The 15,975-nt window shown below is 47.0% G+C and overlaps 1 protein-coding gene and 1 long non-coding RNA gene across 2 annotated transcripts; both read right to left on the bottom strand.

The window, feature by feature from the left end:
* Positions 1 to 1,498: 1,498 nt before the first annotated feature.
* Positions 1,499 to 15,534, bottom strand: LOC310764702 (purine nucleoside phosphorylase-like). Its single transcript, XM_083619123.1, has 6 exons — positions 15,326 to 15,534; positions 11,672 to 11,835; positions 8,547 to 8,650; positions 6,970 to 7,145; positions 4,843 to 5,030; positions 1,499 to 2,357 (listed from the first exon to the last, which is right to left on the bottom strand). The coding sequence occupies exons 1-6, from the start codon at positions 15,346 to 15,348 to the stop codon at positions 2,113 to 2,115; spliced, it is 900 nt and encodes a 299-aa protein (XP_083475249.1). The 5' UTR covers positions 15,349 to 15,534; the 3' UTR covers positions 1,499 to 2,112.
* LOC310764872 lies at positions 2,440 to 3,632 on the bottom strand. The gene is made up of 2 exons (XR_014549303.1): positions 3,505 to 3,632; positions 2,440 to 3,150 (listed from the first exon to the last, which is right to left on the bottom strand). It is a non-coding gene; the product is annotated as an uncharacterized lncRNA (long non-coding RNA).
* Positions 15,535 to 15,975: the final 441 nt, after the last annotated feature.

Genomic DNA, 15,975 nt, shown 5'->3' with positions numbered 1-15,975 from the left:
CCAAAGATCACAGGGTAATTCGCAATATAAAAATAAAAAATGAGAACACATAACAAAATCAGACTGATCACCCCACCCCCATAAACCCACATTTAAAAAACCATAAGACAATAAGTTGAATGCCTGGGAGAAGAGGGATGTTTTTGCCAGGAGCCTAAAGATAATGTAATGAAAGTTTCCGGGGAGAGCATCCCACAAATGGCCCAGAAAAGGCCCATTCATATTGCTCCCCTCCGGACCTCTTGTGGAGGAGGCAGATGAAGAAAGGCCACTGATGAAGATCACAGGGTTCAAGTCGGACCCACCTGAAGATGCTGACGATTAAACCTAGGATCTTCTGCATGCCAGGCAGGGGCTCGCCCAATGAGCTGCTTGGGCCCTTGCCCATGTCCCACATGGTGCACTGTATTGGCAAATTAAACTATGGCCTTCTAAACTGTGTGTGTGTTTGTGTGTGTTTCAGGAGATAATCACTCTTTTTTATTACTATGTTACATATTTGTGTTTTTATATCGTAAAACAGGGATGCGGGTGGTGCTGTGGGTTAAACCACAGAGCCTAGGACTTGCCGATCAGAAGGTCGGCGGTTCGAATCCCTGCAACGGGGTGAGCTCCTGTTGCTCGGTCCCTGCTCCTGCCCACTAGCAGTTCAAAAGCATGTCAAAGTGCAAGTAGATAAATAGGTACCGCTCTGGCGGGAAGGTAAACGGCGTTTCCGTGCGCTGCTCTGGTTTGCCAGAAGTGGCTTAGTCATGCTGGCCACAACCCGGAAGCTGTACGCTGACTCCCTCGGCCAATAAAGCGAGATGAGCGCCGCAACCCCAGAGTCGGCCACGACTGGACCTAATGGTCAGGGGTCCCTTTACCCTTATATCGTAAAACATCCTGTGATCTTCGGGTGAAGGGTGATATTGAAACTTAATAAATAATACTTCCCCAAGGCTCCTGTTTTTTTTCAAGGGTCAGATGGCCCACTATACTGAACGTGGCTTAATTCCCATAGTTGCCACCTCCACCTGCCCTCCCACAAGAGACTTGTTTCTTTTGCATTTTTTAAAATAAGACACCGAGAATAAAGGGATTCCCCAGCTGCAATGCCACCTAGAATGGCAGTTCCCAGGTATGTGGGGTTAGGGTTAATGCTTGGACCCCACTTCTAATTCCTGGATCCAGCACAGATTCTAATGCTGGAATAGCCAGGCCAGCCTGGTAATCGCCTGGGAGATGCGCTATTAAGACAGACAAAGGGAAGGGAAGGAGTCATTAGGAAAGCCAAAGAGAGGGAACTTTGTGCCAGATGCGAAAACTCAGAGTTCCTCAACTCAGAGTTCACTTGGAAGACAAAGGAGAGTTTGAATTAGAGTTTCAGAGTTGGCTGTGACTGTGACCTGGGGAGGCCAGGGAAGGTTGCAGTCTAAAATGCCATGCCTGGAGCCTCTGAAACCTTGCTCCAATCAGAGATTGGGGTGGCGTGTTGTGTTATATTTTAAATCCCATGTGCATTTTTACAATATTTATTCCTCCAGTATAGCACAGAGCAGTTGATAGGGACAGTTTGTTTATTACTTTTATATCCCACCTTTTCTCCAAAGAGCTCAAGATGATGTATATGTTTGCTGTTGCTCCTCATTTTATCATCACAGCAAAAACAATCCTGGGAGGTAGGTATGGCTGAACAGCAGTGACTGGCCCAAGGTCACCCAGTGAGCTTCATGGCCAAGTGGGGATTTGAATCTGGGTCTTCTCCCAGGCCCTAGACCAACACTCTCATCAGTGTACCACCGCTGGCTTGCCCAGGCTCAATGGGCTTTGTGGGGCTAACAAGGGACAGACCAGCTTACAATAAAGAATTAAGACACCTGCAGGGTTGGTGTCAAACTGCATTTGCCAACCTGGTGCCCACCAGATGTTTTGGACTGCCAGACCTGGGAGCTGCCATCCAAAACATTTGGAGGGCACTAGCTTGGCAGAGGCTGGTGATTTGATTGAGACAGGCATGGTCAAAGTTTTGGATTCTCAGTCCCGATTTTGTTTGGAATATATGATGTGGAGCGGGCGGCTCTCCTCTTGCTGCCAGCACAGTCCTGGGTCCACAGCTGATGTCTGGCGTGTTTAGACTCCGTTCTGATAGGTCTCGGCGTCCTTCTGGCTGCTGCAGGAGTCCAGCCTGCCCACCAGGGCTGTGATGAGCGCCTGGAGCGTGGAAGCTCTCCTCCGGCTCACTTCGAGCACCCCATGATGGTCAACGTTCTCTTTCGCGCTGTAGTCCTTGGTCACCTTGTTCGTGATCAGCGAGATGCCAAAGACCCGCAAGCCACAATGCCTGGCCACAACGACTTCTGCTGCGGTGCTCATCCCTAAAAGGAAGCGGGGCGCTGTTAACAGAGAAATCTGAGGGCTCCCTTGGACAAAAAAACCAAGGACACCAGCCAGGAATACCAGAGCAAAACAGCAGCCAGTAGGCTTGGTCTTTATTGAAGACTGTCGCGACAGGACTCCCACCTGCCACAAGGTGGAACAAGATGGAAGCCCAGAACAAAAGAGCCCCCAAACTTTTATTAGCTGCTAATCCCCATGTTACACCCCCCGAATCTACATCACGGTTACATCATGAAAGGGGAGGTCTGGTGGCAGTAATCGGAGCATCCTGGACCCTGCCCCATGGTTCTCCTTGCCCTCCACCAAACACCCATCAAGTGTAACAAAACAGATATCTACATTTCCCTGTTGCCCAGCCAAGTTAATCACACCCTTTTGCCTTCATCTGGGTTTGTTATTTCTGGAATGGCTACCTGTCTGGCACTCAGGTATCAGGAGGCCAGGGATTATCACTCAGGCAGAGGGGCTGCTGAGTAGCTGAGCTCACATGTCTATATGAATTTCTGAAGTTTTCCCAGTGAGCCAGTGCATAGACACATTTATCAGTGAATTGTTACATTTGGTATCGTGCAGCAAAGGCCCTTTGAATAGATAGGAAGAAACTGTGGTGAAGTGTTTTGTGGGGACAAATCACAAAAGTCTCAAAAGCGATTGTGCTGATTTTGGTAGTGGGCTGCATGTGCAAGATACCTGCTGGAGGGGCAAACCGCCCCCCTCGACCTATACATAAATTCCTGCAACAGCACAAACTCGTGTAAGCTTGGTGCAGGACTTAACAAAAAGGTAAAGGTAAAGGGACCCCTGACCATTAGGTCCAATCGTGGCCGACTCTGGGGTTGCGGCGCTCATCTCGCTTTATTGGCCAAGGGAGCCGGCGTACAGCTTCCGGGTCATGTGGCCAGCATGACTAAGCCGCTTCTGGCGAACCAGAGCAGTGCACGGAAACGCCGTTTACCTTCCCTCCGGAGTGGTACCTATTTATCTACTTGCACTTTGACATGCTTTCGAACTGCTAGGTTGGCAGGAGCAGGGACCGAGGAATGGGAGCTCACCCCATCGCGGGGATTTGAGCCGCTCACCTTCTGATCGGCAAGTCCTAGGCTGTGGTTTAACCCACAGCGCCACCCGCACAACAAGTTACACCTCTGCATAACAAGAGTTTGGCTCAGGAGTTGTCAGCCTGGTGCCATTGGCTCCCTCAGCAAAGGCTTCAGACTTGGAACTTTCATATTTTGTTAAAGGAAATATTTAGCTCTCCTACAAAGAAAGATATGAAGCAAAATGCCCAGATACATGTCTAAGCAATTCTTGTGAAATGAGCCAGCCTGGATCAGTGATTTTAGCCAATGAGTGAAGTCAGAGCTGTGATTGATGGTTAAGTGAGTTGTTTGGACACCAGGCAATAAAAATCCCTGAGGTGCTTGGGAGCTTCTGGTTTCTCCTCCCCTTCAGTGCACTTCTATCTTATTTTCTAGCAGTGTTTGGAATCTCTAGTTTGCCCTCTCTTTGCCCCATAGCAACCCAGATGCATCTTTCCTGTGGTGCATTTGTCTGAGATCAAGTACTCTCTAGAAGTTATTTTTTTGCAAATACAAGCATCCCTGCCTCCCAGTTATGCGGGGGCAGTTGCATGCAAGTGGGATTCACGTGGGGGGGGTAACCTATAGAATTAATCAATGAGTGCAGGCTCTTGCTAAAGAATCCCCCCTCCATGGCAACTAGGCCTAGGACCCATGTACCTATGGGACTGCCTCTCCTGGTATGCCCCACGGAGGACCTTAAGGTCCACAAATAACACCACTTTGGAGGTCCCAAGCCTCAAGGAGGTTAGACTGGTTTCAACTAGGGCCAGGGCCTTTTCAGCACTGGCCCCAATGTGGTGGAATGCTCTGTCACAAGAGACCAGGGCCCTGCGGGACTTGACATCTTTCCGCAGGGCCTGCAAGACAGAGCTGTTCCGCCTTTGGTTTGGACTTGGTCTGACCCTTACGTTGCCCTCCCCTTATGGTCTAGATTTATCGGCTACTTTAAAATGGGGCTGCATTTTAAATTGCATTTTAACCTGTATTTTAAATTGGTCCGTCCCCCCGCCCTTCTCTTTTCCCCCTATTATGTTTTCACTGTGATTTTATTGGTGTTAGCTGCCCTGAGCCCAGCTCTGGCCAGGGAAGGCAGGGTATAAATAAAAAATATTATTATTATTATTAACTGCAAAATAATAAAACTTGGCAACCAAATTAGTGTTATAAATAAGATGCATAAAGCCCATTGCAGGCTTTGCCAACCTGTTGCTCTCCAGAGGTTTTGGCCTCTGGCTGGGGCTGATGGGAGTTGTAGTCAAAAACATCTGGAGGGTACTGCGTTGGCAAAGGCTGGCCATAGGGAAGAAGGCAGTTTAGCAGGTGCAGAACAAGGCCAAGGGTTACCGGACGTGAAGAGACGCCGCTTCCTTCCAGCTCTTACCTACAGCGTCCGCCCCCAGCACGTGAAGGAGCCGGGCCTCTGCAATAGATTCGAAACTGGGCCCCCCGACCATGCAGTACACCCCCTCTTTGACGAAAGAGCTGTAGCCAAGGCGCCGGGCTGTGTCCATGGCCAAAGCCATCTGGCTGTCGTACGCATCCGAAAGAGCAGGGAAGCGAGGTCCGAACCTGGAGAAAGAAGGGGGTGCTCTGAGCAAGGAGGAAAACGGGCATGGTGGCTTGGTGCCAGGGGCAAGCAGATAGGCAGCCACTCGTGCCAGCCAGCCAGGAGGTAGGCAGATGTACCAGATATATCTCTTCCAGAGGCTGCTGTGATGAGGGGAATTGGATGTTTATGCTGAACATCAGGCTGCCACGGGTATTATGCCTCTGCGTCTTTTGATGAACTGAGTGGAAGGCTGTGATTCACAGAGGGGAGAGCGTGTGTGCCAATTCAACAGTGCTTAGTTTGTTTTGGGTTGTTAGTTTGTTAATGCCGTTAATGTTGTTTTTTAATACTTTTATTTTGCTTTAAACAAATACAGATAAATATAGACAACCAAAATTACAAAAGAAAATTCCTTAATAATAATGAAAAAAGCTTTAAAAAACTACAAAAAATATCAGAGTAGATGGCATAGAATGTAAGCCATTATGGGGGGGAAAAAGAAAAAGGAAAGGAGGAGGAGGAGGGAAAAAAGAAAAAAAGAGAAAAAGAGAAAAAGAGGGAGATGAGCTGTTAATATTGTTAAGCCGAAGCGCTTTATGAATCTTAGAGGACTTTTGTTGGGGTGTTATGCTGTTTAGTTTTTCTGTTTGTTGTTCCGTTAATAGTGTTTTATAGAAGGTGGTTGTTTTACTGTAATTGTTTTGCTGGTGATTTGTTAATTATTCTGTATGATTTACGTTGTAATTGTGATGTCCTGTTATATTATTGTTTTTTTATTATAGTTTGTAAGCCTCTTTGTGACTCGTGTCCAAGTTTAAGCAGGAAAGGACTGCTGATCTCATGAGGAAGGATAATAACGAAATGATATATCCTCCCCTAGTGTCCCAAAGAATTAGCAGAATTTGTTTTGGTATGCAGCTATTGCATCCTGAATCCAATATGCTCGAAAATGGAGGCAGGGGGCAGTTCCCACAAAGGAGGAGTGGCAGCTGAAGTTGATGGAGTCTGCAGAATTGGGAAGTCTAACCAGCAGAACCAGAGATCAAGATCAAACAATATGTAAGGAGGATTGGAAAATGTAGAGCATGCGAAGAACGACTGTAAACCAGTTAAATTGCTAGTAGGTTTAAATTCACCTGTAAAGGTTACATTGAGAGTAAAATGAGAAAAAGGTGGTGTGGTTTGATTACAGTATGCAGCAGTAATTGGTAACTTGGAGGAAACCATGGAACAGCCCGGCAGAGTGTACTGCTTCTTCTGTTAAATTGATTTTAATTTATTTTTCTTTAATATCTTAAAAACAATTTTTTAAGTGTTTTAACTGTTTTTAACCTACAGCCTATGCCCTTTAAAAATGTGTGGGGCAGGGCTATTGGGTTGTTGTCGTTTTTATTTTGACTATGTACTTTGTGGTTTTATATTCCAATTTTATCCTGTGAACCTCCCTGGGACATCCGAGTATAGGGAGGTATATAAATTCAATAAATAGAAATAATAAAATATAGAAAGGCGGAAGGGAAGTCAATGTTCAATTGTTGTTATCAATGCACAAATAACTGCATTGGTGTGCATGCATGCATAATAAATAATTTTTTTTTTTTTATACCCTGCCCTTCCCGGTTCAGAAAACTGGGCTAACAACAAATTTAAAACACTTAATTGATGCAACAAAAAGCAGCCTAAAATACAGTGTGTGTGTGTGTGTGTGTGTGTGTGTGTGTTCATTCCATTCTTACAACTATCAGGGGATTAAGGATATCCCAGCTACCTTGAAACATTGGGGGAAGTGAAGCAGAGCTGGTGAGAGGTGTGGCCTGGGAAGAGGGAATGTGATTTGGGTAGTCCTGAGAGCCAGAAAAAGACTATCCACAACCCCATGCTCATGCAAAGAGCTCCTCTGCATGCCAAGAGCTCCTGTCCGCTATTAAGCGGGCAGCCAACCGGAAGTCCAGTACTCACCTTTCCTCATTGGGCCCCAGCAAGGGGTTTAGCCCGGCCAAGCCCAGAAGGTTGATGTGGTCCCGAATAATCATGAGGTCCCCGACGCTGTACGAATCCGCCAAGGCCCCGGCCGCATTGGTCACCAGCAGCGTCTCGACGCCCAAGAGTTTGAGAACGCGGATCGGGAACGTGACCTGGCAGAGAGAGCAGAGTGGAGGGACGTTTACATCAGCTGCGGGGAGGTGTCCCTGCTCTCCGTAGAGGGTGAGAAGAGCCCAGCAGCTGGATCAGGCCTGCGGCCCGTTTAATCCGACGTCCTGCTGCCGCGGCGACAAACCAGGCATCCAAATGGGAAGCCGGCAAGCAAAAAAACCTGAGCGCGACAGCAGCTTTGTTAAATCTGGAAGATTCAGGATGAAACAAAATACTTCATCGCACAAGGCAGAGTTAGTTAAGCTATGGAATTACGGTGATGGGCATCAACCTTTAAAAGTTAACTAGCTGGCATCTGTCTGTCGCTTGTGAATGGAACTGTAAAATCAAATAAAAATTATTCCAAAAATATAAAACAGGAATATAGGTAAAGGTAAAGGGACCCCTGACCATTAGATCCAGTCGTGGCAGACTCTGGGGTTGCGGCGCTCATCTTGCTTTATTGGCCGAGGGAGCCGGCGTACAGCTTCCGGGTCATGTGGCCAGCATGACTAAGCCACTTGGGTGAACCAGAGCAGCGCACGGTAACACCTAGGACTTGCCGATCAGAAGGTCGGCGGTTCGAATCCCCACGACAGGGTGAGCTCCCGTTGCTCAGTCCCAGCTCCAGCCAACCTAGCAGTTCGAAAACGCATCAAAGTGCAAGCAGATAAATAGGTACCGCTCCGGCGGGAAGATAAACGGCATTTCCATGCGCTGCTCTGGTTCACCAGAAGCGGCTTAGTCTTGCTGGCCACATGACCCAGAAGCTGTCTGCGGACAAACGCCGGCTCCCTCGGCCTATAGAGCAAAATAAGCGCGCTGTTGAATGGTCTCTTTAAATGTGAAGGTTCATTATTGTTCCACAAGATGTGTATGTCTTTAAGGGCCAGAGCAAATAATGTGACCTAGTTTTACAGCTGTGAAACAGTATAGCAGGTGTAGTTAATTAATGTACAGTATCGTTGTGTTAATTAAGCTGTGTCAGCAATTGGGTATAGTATATAAAGAGCAGCGCCTAGCTCTCTCAGTACCCTGGTGGTTGCGTCATGCTTATCAATATATTTAATGTAAAAGGAGTTTTTGTTTTTGTTATTAAAACCTAGCTAAAATTATTTTTGCGTTCCTTGTAATGTGCGGTCTCCCAAGCAAGCTCTCTGCAGTGCAACTAATCTGCAAACAACCAACACGCGCAACCCCAGAGTCGTCCGCGACTGGACCTAATGGTCAGGGGTACCTTTACCTTTAGCATACATAAATAAATTCTTTGTTTCCCTTGGCAGGTCTTATCCTACAATCCCTGACAAAAATGCTTCTGGCTCCCTCTCCTCCTCTTCTTGAAGCCATCCAAGTTGGCGGCCATCACTTGAGCAACACTTTGGGCACCACAGCCCTTGGCCTACCTTCCAAAGCGGGTAGCCCTCGTACATGTGGAAGCGCCCTTTCATGCAGACGCACGGCTTGCCCTGAAGCTCCCCAAAGAGAAGCTGCCCGTCATGGCCCGACACTGTGGAGAGAGGAAGAGAGCAGAAAGAGAAGGTTAACATGCCCCAAATGTCCTTGGAGGTCCCTTCTCCCAATCGTGGTCCTTCCTAGAAGGTCCAACAGGAGCAGTACTGAGACTCACGTCTCGGCTATGGCTAATAATAATAATAATAATAATACATTTTTATTTATACCCCGCCCTTCCCGGGTCATAAACCGGGCTCATAAATACAGTATAAAAACATGAATTACAATAAAATTCAAAAATCAGAAATCAATTTAGGGGAAATCCATCTAATAAGCATTAGATAATTCCTAGGGCTAGCTGGCTGAATTGGTCCTACTTGGGCCAGCGAGGAGGCCAGGGGAGAATTGGCTGTGGGGTTTCAGAGTGGGTAATCTTCATAAAAAGGGAAGGGGGAGGGAAGGAAGGGGAATAAAAAATCAGGCTAAGTTCACGTTGAAAGCCAGGCGGAATAGCTCTGTCTTACAGGACTGACGGAAGGAGGTTAATTCCTGAAGGGCCCTAGTTTGATGGGACAGAGCATTCCACCAGTTCGGAGCCATCACTTAGAAGGCCCTGGCCCTGGTGGAGGATAGTGTGACTTCCTTAGGGCCTGGGATCTCTAAACTATGATTGTTCATGGACCTTAAGGTCCTCTGCGGGGCAGACCAGGAGAGGCAGTCCCGTAAATACGAGGGCCCTAAGCCACAAAGGGCTTTAAAGGTCAAGACCAGCACCTTGAACCTGACCTGATACTCCACCGGGAGCCAGTGCAACTGGTAAAGCACTGGGTGAATATGCTCCCATGGCAGGGACCCCATGAGGAGCCTCGCTGCAGCATTCTGCACCCGCTGGAGTTTGTGGGACAGCTTCAAGGGCAGCAGCACATAGACTGAATTACAGTAGTCAAGCCTGGAGGTGACCGTCGCATGGATCACTGTGGCCAGGTCGGGGCGAGAAAGGTAAGGGACCAACTGCTTAATGCGGTGAAGATGGCAGAGATCCTCAAGGTGCTGCTTCTATGTTGCATTACAATTAAGTGTTTTAAATTTGTTGTTAGCCGCCCTGAGCCCGGTTTTCTGAAGTGGGAAGGGCGGGGTATAAATAAAAAATTATTATTATTTATTAAGGAGAAAGAGAGAGACCCTGCACACTGCATGCAACTAAGCCATTGTTTATTAAACCAGTGGTTCCCAAACATTGTTGGGCCAGTGCCCCCTTGGTTCCATAAACTCATCCCTAAGGCCACCTGCCCTTCATTCAGCATTGTTCAGAACAGTGGTTTGCACGAACCACTCAGGAAGACAATAATGCAACAGAATTCAAAACAAGAAAACTAATTGCACATTTATTCAAAGTCCATTGAAGTCCATTGAGCGAAGGGCTCAGTGGAAGAGCAGAAAACGCCAGGTTGAATTCCCAGTGTCTCCCGGATGGGCTGAGAATGCTAACACCTTGGAGTGCAAGGGCTTGTCCACAATTCTGCTTGACCCAAATTTCAATTGTTTTGTGCACCAATTAATTCCTCCGGGTCTGAGAGAGTTTCCTATTGTTCTGTGCCTCTGCTTTGCAAAAATCCAAACTTACCCACTGAATTGGATATTATGCGTGGAAAATCCTAAAAAAGATTTGCTTAACTGAGCTTCAATCCAGTGGGTTAGATCAGGTTTTCACAAGGCACAGCTGTGGAATGACAAGGAAGCTCTTGGACCCAGGTGAAATCATCAATGCACAATATGATCCTAGGTTCCTAACATAATCTCAGAGTCCCTGCTGTCTCTCTGTCTCTAAACACACAAACCCTTCAGTTACCTACACAGCTTTCGCACTACCAGGTAGGAAAATTCACATGCACTCTGCCATGCAAAATCATAAAAGTGCAGATGTGTCCATTTCGCCACAAGAGGGTAGCCAGATACCACTATTTTTAACTCAGAGGTAGATCCTTGCTATGATGGGTTTCCCATTCACATGCAAGGCTTGAGAAATGCAAAGCGGGATTTTAGCACCCTGGGTGAAAATGCCCTCAAGCTAAGCTGACAGCCCACCCGGTCCCAAAACATGGAGCTGATCTCTTGTTGCAGTTTTTTCTGCTTTATTATTAATTATTATTATTATTATTATTAATAATAATAATACCCCACCCTCCCCAGCCAAAGCCCGGCTCAGGGCGGCTAACAACCAATAATAAAAACAAGTTGAATGAATACAACTTAAAAACAAGATTAAAATACAACATTTAAACATTAAAATGCAGCCTCATCACAGGAGGAGAAAAGAAAAAAGAAAGAGGGGGAGGGAATCAAATTGACTCCAAGCCAAAGGCCAGGCGGAACAACTCTGTCTTACAGGCCCTGCGGAAAGAAATCAGATCACAATGTGCACCATTCATGCACAATCAGTTCCAGCTGGCCAGCGAGGAAGCAGACCCGAGGCCCCAGGACGGTGTGAAAAGACCCTGGGAGGAAGTGCAGAGCAGCGGCACGCAGCAAGGATAGTTCTCCATCATAGCTGTCAACTTACAGATTTGAAAATATGGGACCAGCAACCTTGAAAATAAGGGACCAGCAGCCAAAATAAGGGATTTTCCAAGCACAGGTATGTTCAACTTCTGAGCCCCTCCAAGCCAAAGGCAGAAAGCCCAGCCAGCAGCCAAACGAAGCCCCAAGCGGTGGTTCCCACAGCGCAGCAACCCGGCAAAGGGGATGCAGCAAGGAAAACCACGTCACCTCTCCGCTGGGAAGCGCTGAGCAAAGGCGAGTCCCCAGGCAACGCGGCCGATTTGATCGGCACAAGGCATGCAAGCTCCATCCCCCCCAGTCGTTCTTAGACTCCTTATTGGGTGAGCAGCGCAGCCAAGCAACACAGTTGGAGCCTCCCTCCTCCCTGGCTGGCAGGGAGGGAGGGAGAGGAGCTGCTTCCTTTGAAACCCGGGAAATTTAAGGGACATCATCAATAAGGGACAGCAGCGGGACACAGCGCTGGGATAAGGGACTTTTCCGCCAAATAAGGGACGGTTGACAGCTATGTTCTCCATACCTGTGCTGTGCGGGAAGTTGGGGATGTCCATGTACTTGAAAGACTCCGGGTTCTTCAAGCTGTCAGCGAGGGGTCCCAGTCCAGAGCCACAGATGATGGCGATTCTGGGGCGCTGCCTGGTATGAGCCAGGAGCCAGTCGGCCGTCTCTCTGCAGAGCTCAAAGCTGCAAAGAGAGATTGGAAAAGAATGGCAGCAAGGTTGAATCAGAATCATAGAAGTGCCGGGTTGGAAGGGACCCTGAGGGTCATCTAGCCCAACCCCAGAGGTAGGGATGGTCAGCCGTGGAATGGGTTTCCAATGTGATAAGAATTTTAAGGTCTTAGATATATAATAAATGTTCATAAATGTACCAACCAAGCATGTACATAGATCAGCACAGGAAGACCAATCTGAAACCATTTTTGATTCCCAAACTGACCAATGTTTTCTCTGCAAGGTCAAAGGAAAATGGAAAAGCCTCCCCATTGTCTTTTCCTTCACAAATTCTGTCTTAAGGGTATGTCTGTGTTTGAATAGGGTGAGCCTGTGATCTGGCTCAGGAACTAAGTATTTATCATTACAAAAGACTGGCATTAAGTGAGCATTAACAGGTAACCTGTCAGGCGAGATAAACAACACACTCAGATTTCTGCTGTAGACCGCCTTTTCTGTGATGTAGGTGTGATGTATGGAGGGGTGGTCTTGAGCTCCAGGACAGGGAATTTAAAATGTCTATATAAGGGCAGGCACACCTTGGTTCTGGGTTCCTCCTCCTTTCCTGTGTGTGAGGGGAGCACCCTGTTGCAACAGATCAATACAGATCAGGCTTACGAGCTGCTTTGCTTCTCAATATTCTCCGGTTGGCCTCTGTTATTTTCTCCTACCGATAGGGAACCTACGTAAGGACTCTCTATGGGTTCTTGGATACCCCATAAGGGGAAAAGGGCAGATTTTTGTTTACAACACCAACAGGTGAGGAAAGGGCCAAAGCCAATTTATAGAACATGTGACTGTTAATGTCAGGGTTGTGGGTTTGAGTCCCACGTGGGGCAGAAGATTCCTGCATTTCAGGGAGCTGGACTAGATGACCCTCGTGGTCCCTTCCGTCTCCTCAGTTCTATGATCCCATGATTCTTCTGTGCAGGAGTATGACTATTTATTGCATTTATATCCCACTTTTTCCTCCAAGGTGCTCCAGGTGGCATAAATGGTCCTCCCCCGCTTCATTGATTCCTCACAGTGACCCTGTGAGGTAGGTCAGGCTGCGAGGCAGTGACCGGCCCCCAGGGTCACCCGGTGAGCTTCATAGCCGAGCGGGGATTTGGACCAGGTCTAACCACTACACCACACTGCCTCTCAATGCCCAAGGTTCAGTCCTCAGCATTTTCGGGCAGGGCTGGGAAGGAGAGACGCTTTCCTGAAATTCTGGACAGCCACTGCTCATGAGTACAGCCCAGAGGATGGAGAGGCTGTAGCCTTTAGGTGTTGCTGGGCTGCAACTCTCAAGAGTCCGTGTTGGGGGCTTCCATCTTGTTCCACCTTGTGGCAGGTGGGAGTCCTGTTCAATAAAGACCAAGCCTACTGGCTGCTGTTTTGCTCTGGTATTCCTGGCTGGTGTCCTTGTTTTTTTTTGTCCAAGGGAGCCCTCATATTTCTCCGTTAACAGCTCCTATATTCCTGGCTGCTATCTTTGTTTGGAAATCCAAGCGAGCCCAAGGATTTTCCTATAACAATGTCACCGGTGGTTTTCTTTTTTTTAATATTATTTTATTAATTTTCCAAAAACAACACAAAGTAAAAAACAATACATATTCAAACACAGAGAAAAGAATAGAGTTGACTTCCCCCTATTCTCTCCCCTGGTTCCATTGTTTATCATCATACCACATGTCCATTTTAAAATATAAAATCATTAATATTACTTATTGTCCGGTCATAATGTCTTTACAACGATTTTTGTGACTGGTGGTTTTCAGTGGAAAGAGTTCGCACTTACAGTCCATGTTACCAAAAATATTCCCTCATTGTGAGAAGTGAGGTTACAGGGACCCAGACAGAGGGCCTTCTCGGTAGTGGTGCCCTCCCTTCAGATGTGAAGGAAATAAGCAGCTATCGTATCTTTAAAAGACATCTGAAGGCAGCCCTGTTTAGGGAAGTTTTTAATATTTAATGCTGTATTGTTTTAAACATGTGATTGGGAGCTGCCCAGAGTGGCTGGGAAGACTCAGCCAGATGGGTGGGGTATAAATAATAAATAATAATAATAATAATAATTATTATTATTATTATTATTATTATTATTATTGACACACACCTGTTGCTAACAGCACCTTCAGATATCAAAGCGGATAGATTTTTTATCATTGGAATCCAATCATTTAGCCTATAGCACCAAACAAATTGTAAATAGGCGAAGGCACGTTTTACAAGACCTACCAGGGTGTCAAAGAATTCCTAATGTGGGTTTTTGTAGGACGCAGAATTTGGCAGCCACCAAGGGACAAGATCCAATTGGAAATTACAAATGTTGCGTTTAAAGTTTAGAAACTACAGAGATTGTCCACTAGGTGGATAATACGAACTTTATCTTCCACCAGCTGTAATTCTGCTTGTGGTATTTAGGTGCCCATGTGCCAGTGGCGTAGCGTGGGTTGTCAGCACCCGGGGCAAGGCAAGTAATTTGTGCCCCCTAACCCATGGATTTGCGCCCCCTAACCCGTGGATTTGCGCCCCCTAACCCTAACCCCCAGATGTTGCGCTCGGTGCAGCCGGCCCCCCCCTGCACCCCCCACGCTACGCCACTGCCATGTGCAAAACTGTATGTTGGGCAGAATACCAGAAGTCACTCAAAGTGAGGATTACAAAACAAAAGTTACAGATTTGCAATGGCATTTTTGGGATGCTATTGTAATAAACGAAAATCTGCCCTTATTCCCTTATGGGGGACACAAGAGCCCTGAGCCAGGTCACAGGCTCACCCTATTCATACACAGACATACCCTTAAGACAGGATTTGTGAAGGAAAAGACAATGGGGAGGTTTTTCCATTTTCCTTTGACCTTGCAGAGAAAACATTTGGTCAGCTTGGGAGCCAAAATGGATCCAGGGCTGCCCTCCTGTACTACCTCAGACATGTGGCCCATACATTTATGTACGTGTTTGCCTGGCACATTTATTATATATATAAGACCTTAATTTTTTTTATTTCAATATAAGCATTTAAAAATATATTATTTTCAATTTTTCTTTTTGCAGCTGAAAGTTTCCATACAAGACCTTATAAAAGGATATCTTTAAAGGCTGTTGCTCACACAGCGAGGGGCCTTCTGGAGACGCACTTTAAACACCATGTCCCCTGGTGATTTAAATGCTAAACTGGATCAGTCTCTCAGGCATGCAATACTTGATTTTCTATTGCACGACCCACACCACACCACCGCTCATCAAGATGCTGTCACATATTTCCCCATTTAATCTGGATTTGTATTCCCAGAGAACATATGGTAAGATTTTTTTATTATTTTTTTAAAGTGGGAAAAGTAAATTTTAGCAGCGAATGTGATTGCATTTTCAAGAGGTGGAAACCTGGGGGGGTGCATGCATAAGCCGCACTAAAAATCCCAATAAGTATGAAAGCATCTAGAGAGGAGATGAGATTCCTGGTTTGTGCTTACCTGAAGTTTTCGGTGGGTTGCATCCTGGACTGCAGATGAGCGCAGACTCTGAAGAGAGGATGCAGATCTGGGCTGGAGAGCTTTTCCTTAGGACACCTGACCACAACCTTCCCCCACTGCTTCTAAAGCCCAGCAAGTCAGCTTTTTATATGCACAGAGAAGGCTTTGTTTTCCCCTGGGGGTTGTCTATTGGCTGCAGAGCTGCAGAGTGAAAGCTGGAAGGGAAGGCGTGGATCTTTCCCCCTTTGGGCTTTCCTTCACAGAAGCCACCCAGGCCCTTATCTCCTCTTTGGGATGCAGCCAGGACATCCCGTGGGCCCAAGACAGACGGGAGGTCCTATGATAAACCCATGATGGGGGAATTAGCTGCCCTCTCTTGTATCCTGCAGGAGAATCTATTGTGTTGCAGCCCTTTCCCACCAATGCCACGTTGGGGACACCAGCAAGGTAAAAAAGGTTAAGTCCAGTCAAAGGTGACTATGGGGTTGTGGCGCTCATCTCGCTTTCAGGCCGAGGGAGCCGACGTTTGTCCACAGACAGCTTTCCGGGTCAAGTGGCCAGCAGGACTAAACCGCTTCTGGTGCACGGAGGACAGTGACAATTGCCAGAGCACACATAAATGCCGTTTACCTTCCTGCCACAGCAGTACC

The sequence above is a fragment of the Podarcis filfolensis genome (assembly GCF_964270895.1).
Source record: "Podarcis filfolensis genome assembly, chromosome: 6".
NCBI classification, from domain to species: domain Eukaryota; kingdom Metazoa; phylum Chordata; class Lepidosauria; order Squamata; family Lacertidae; genus Podarcis; species Podarcis filfolensis.
This window is presented reverse-complemented; position numbering and strand designations above follow the sequence as displayed.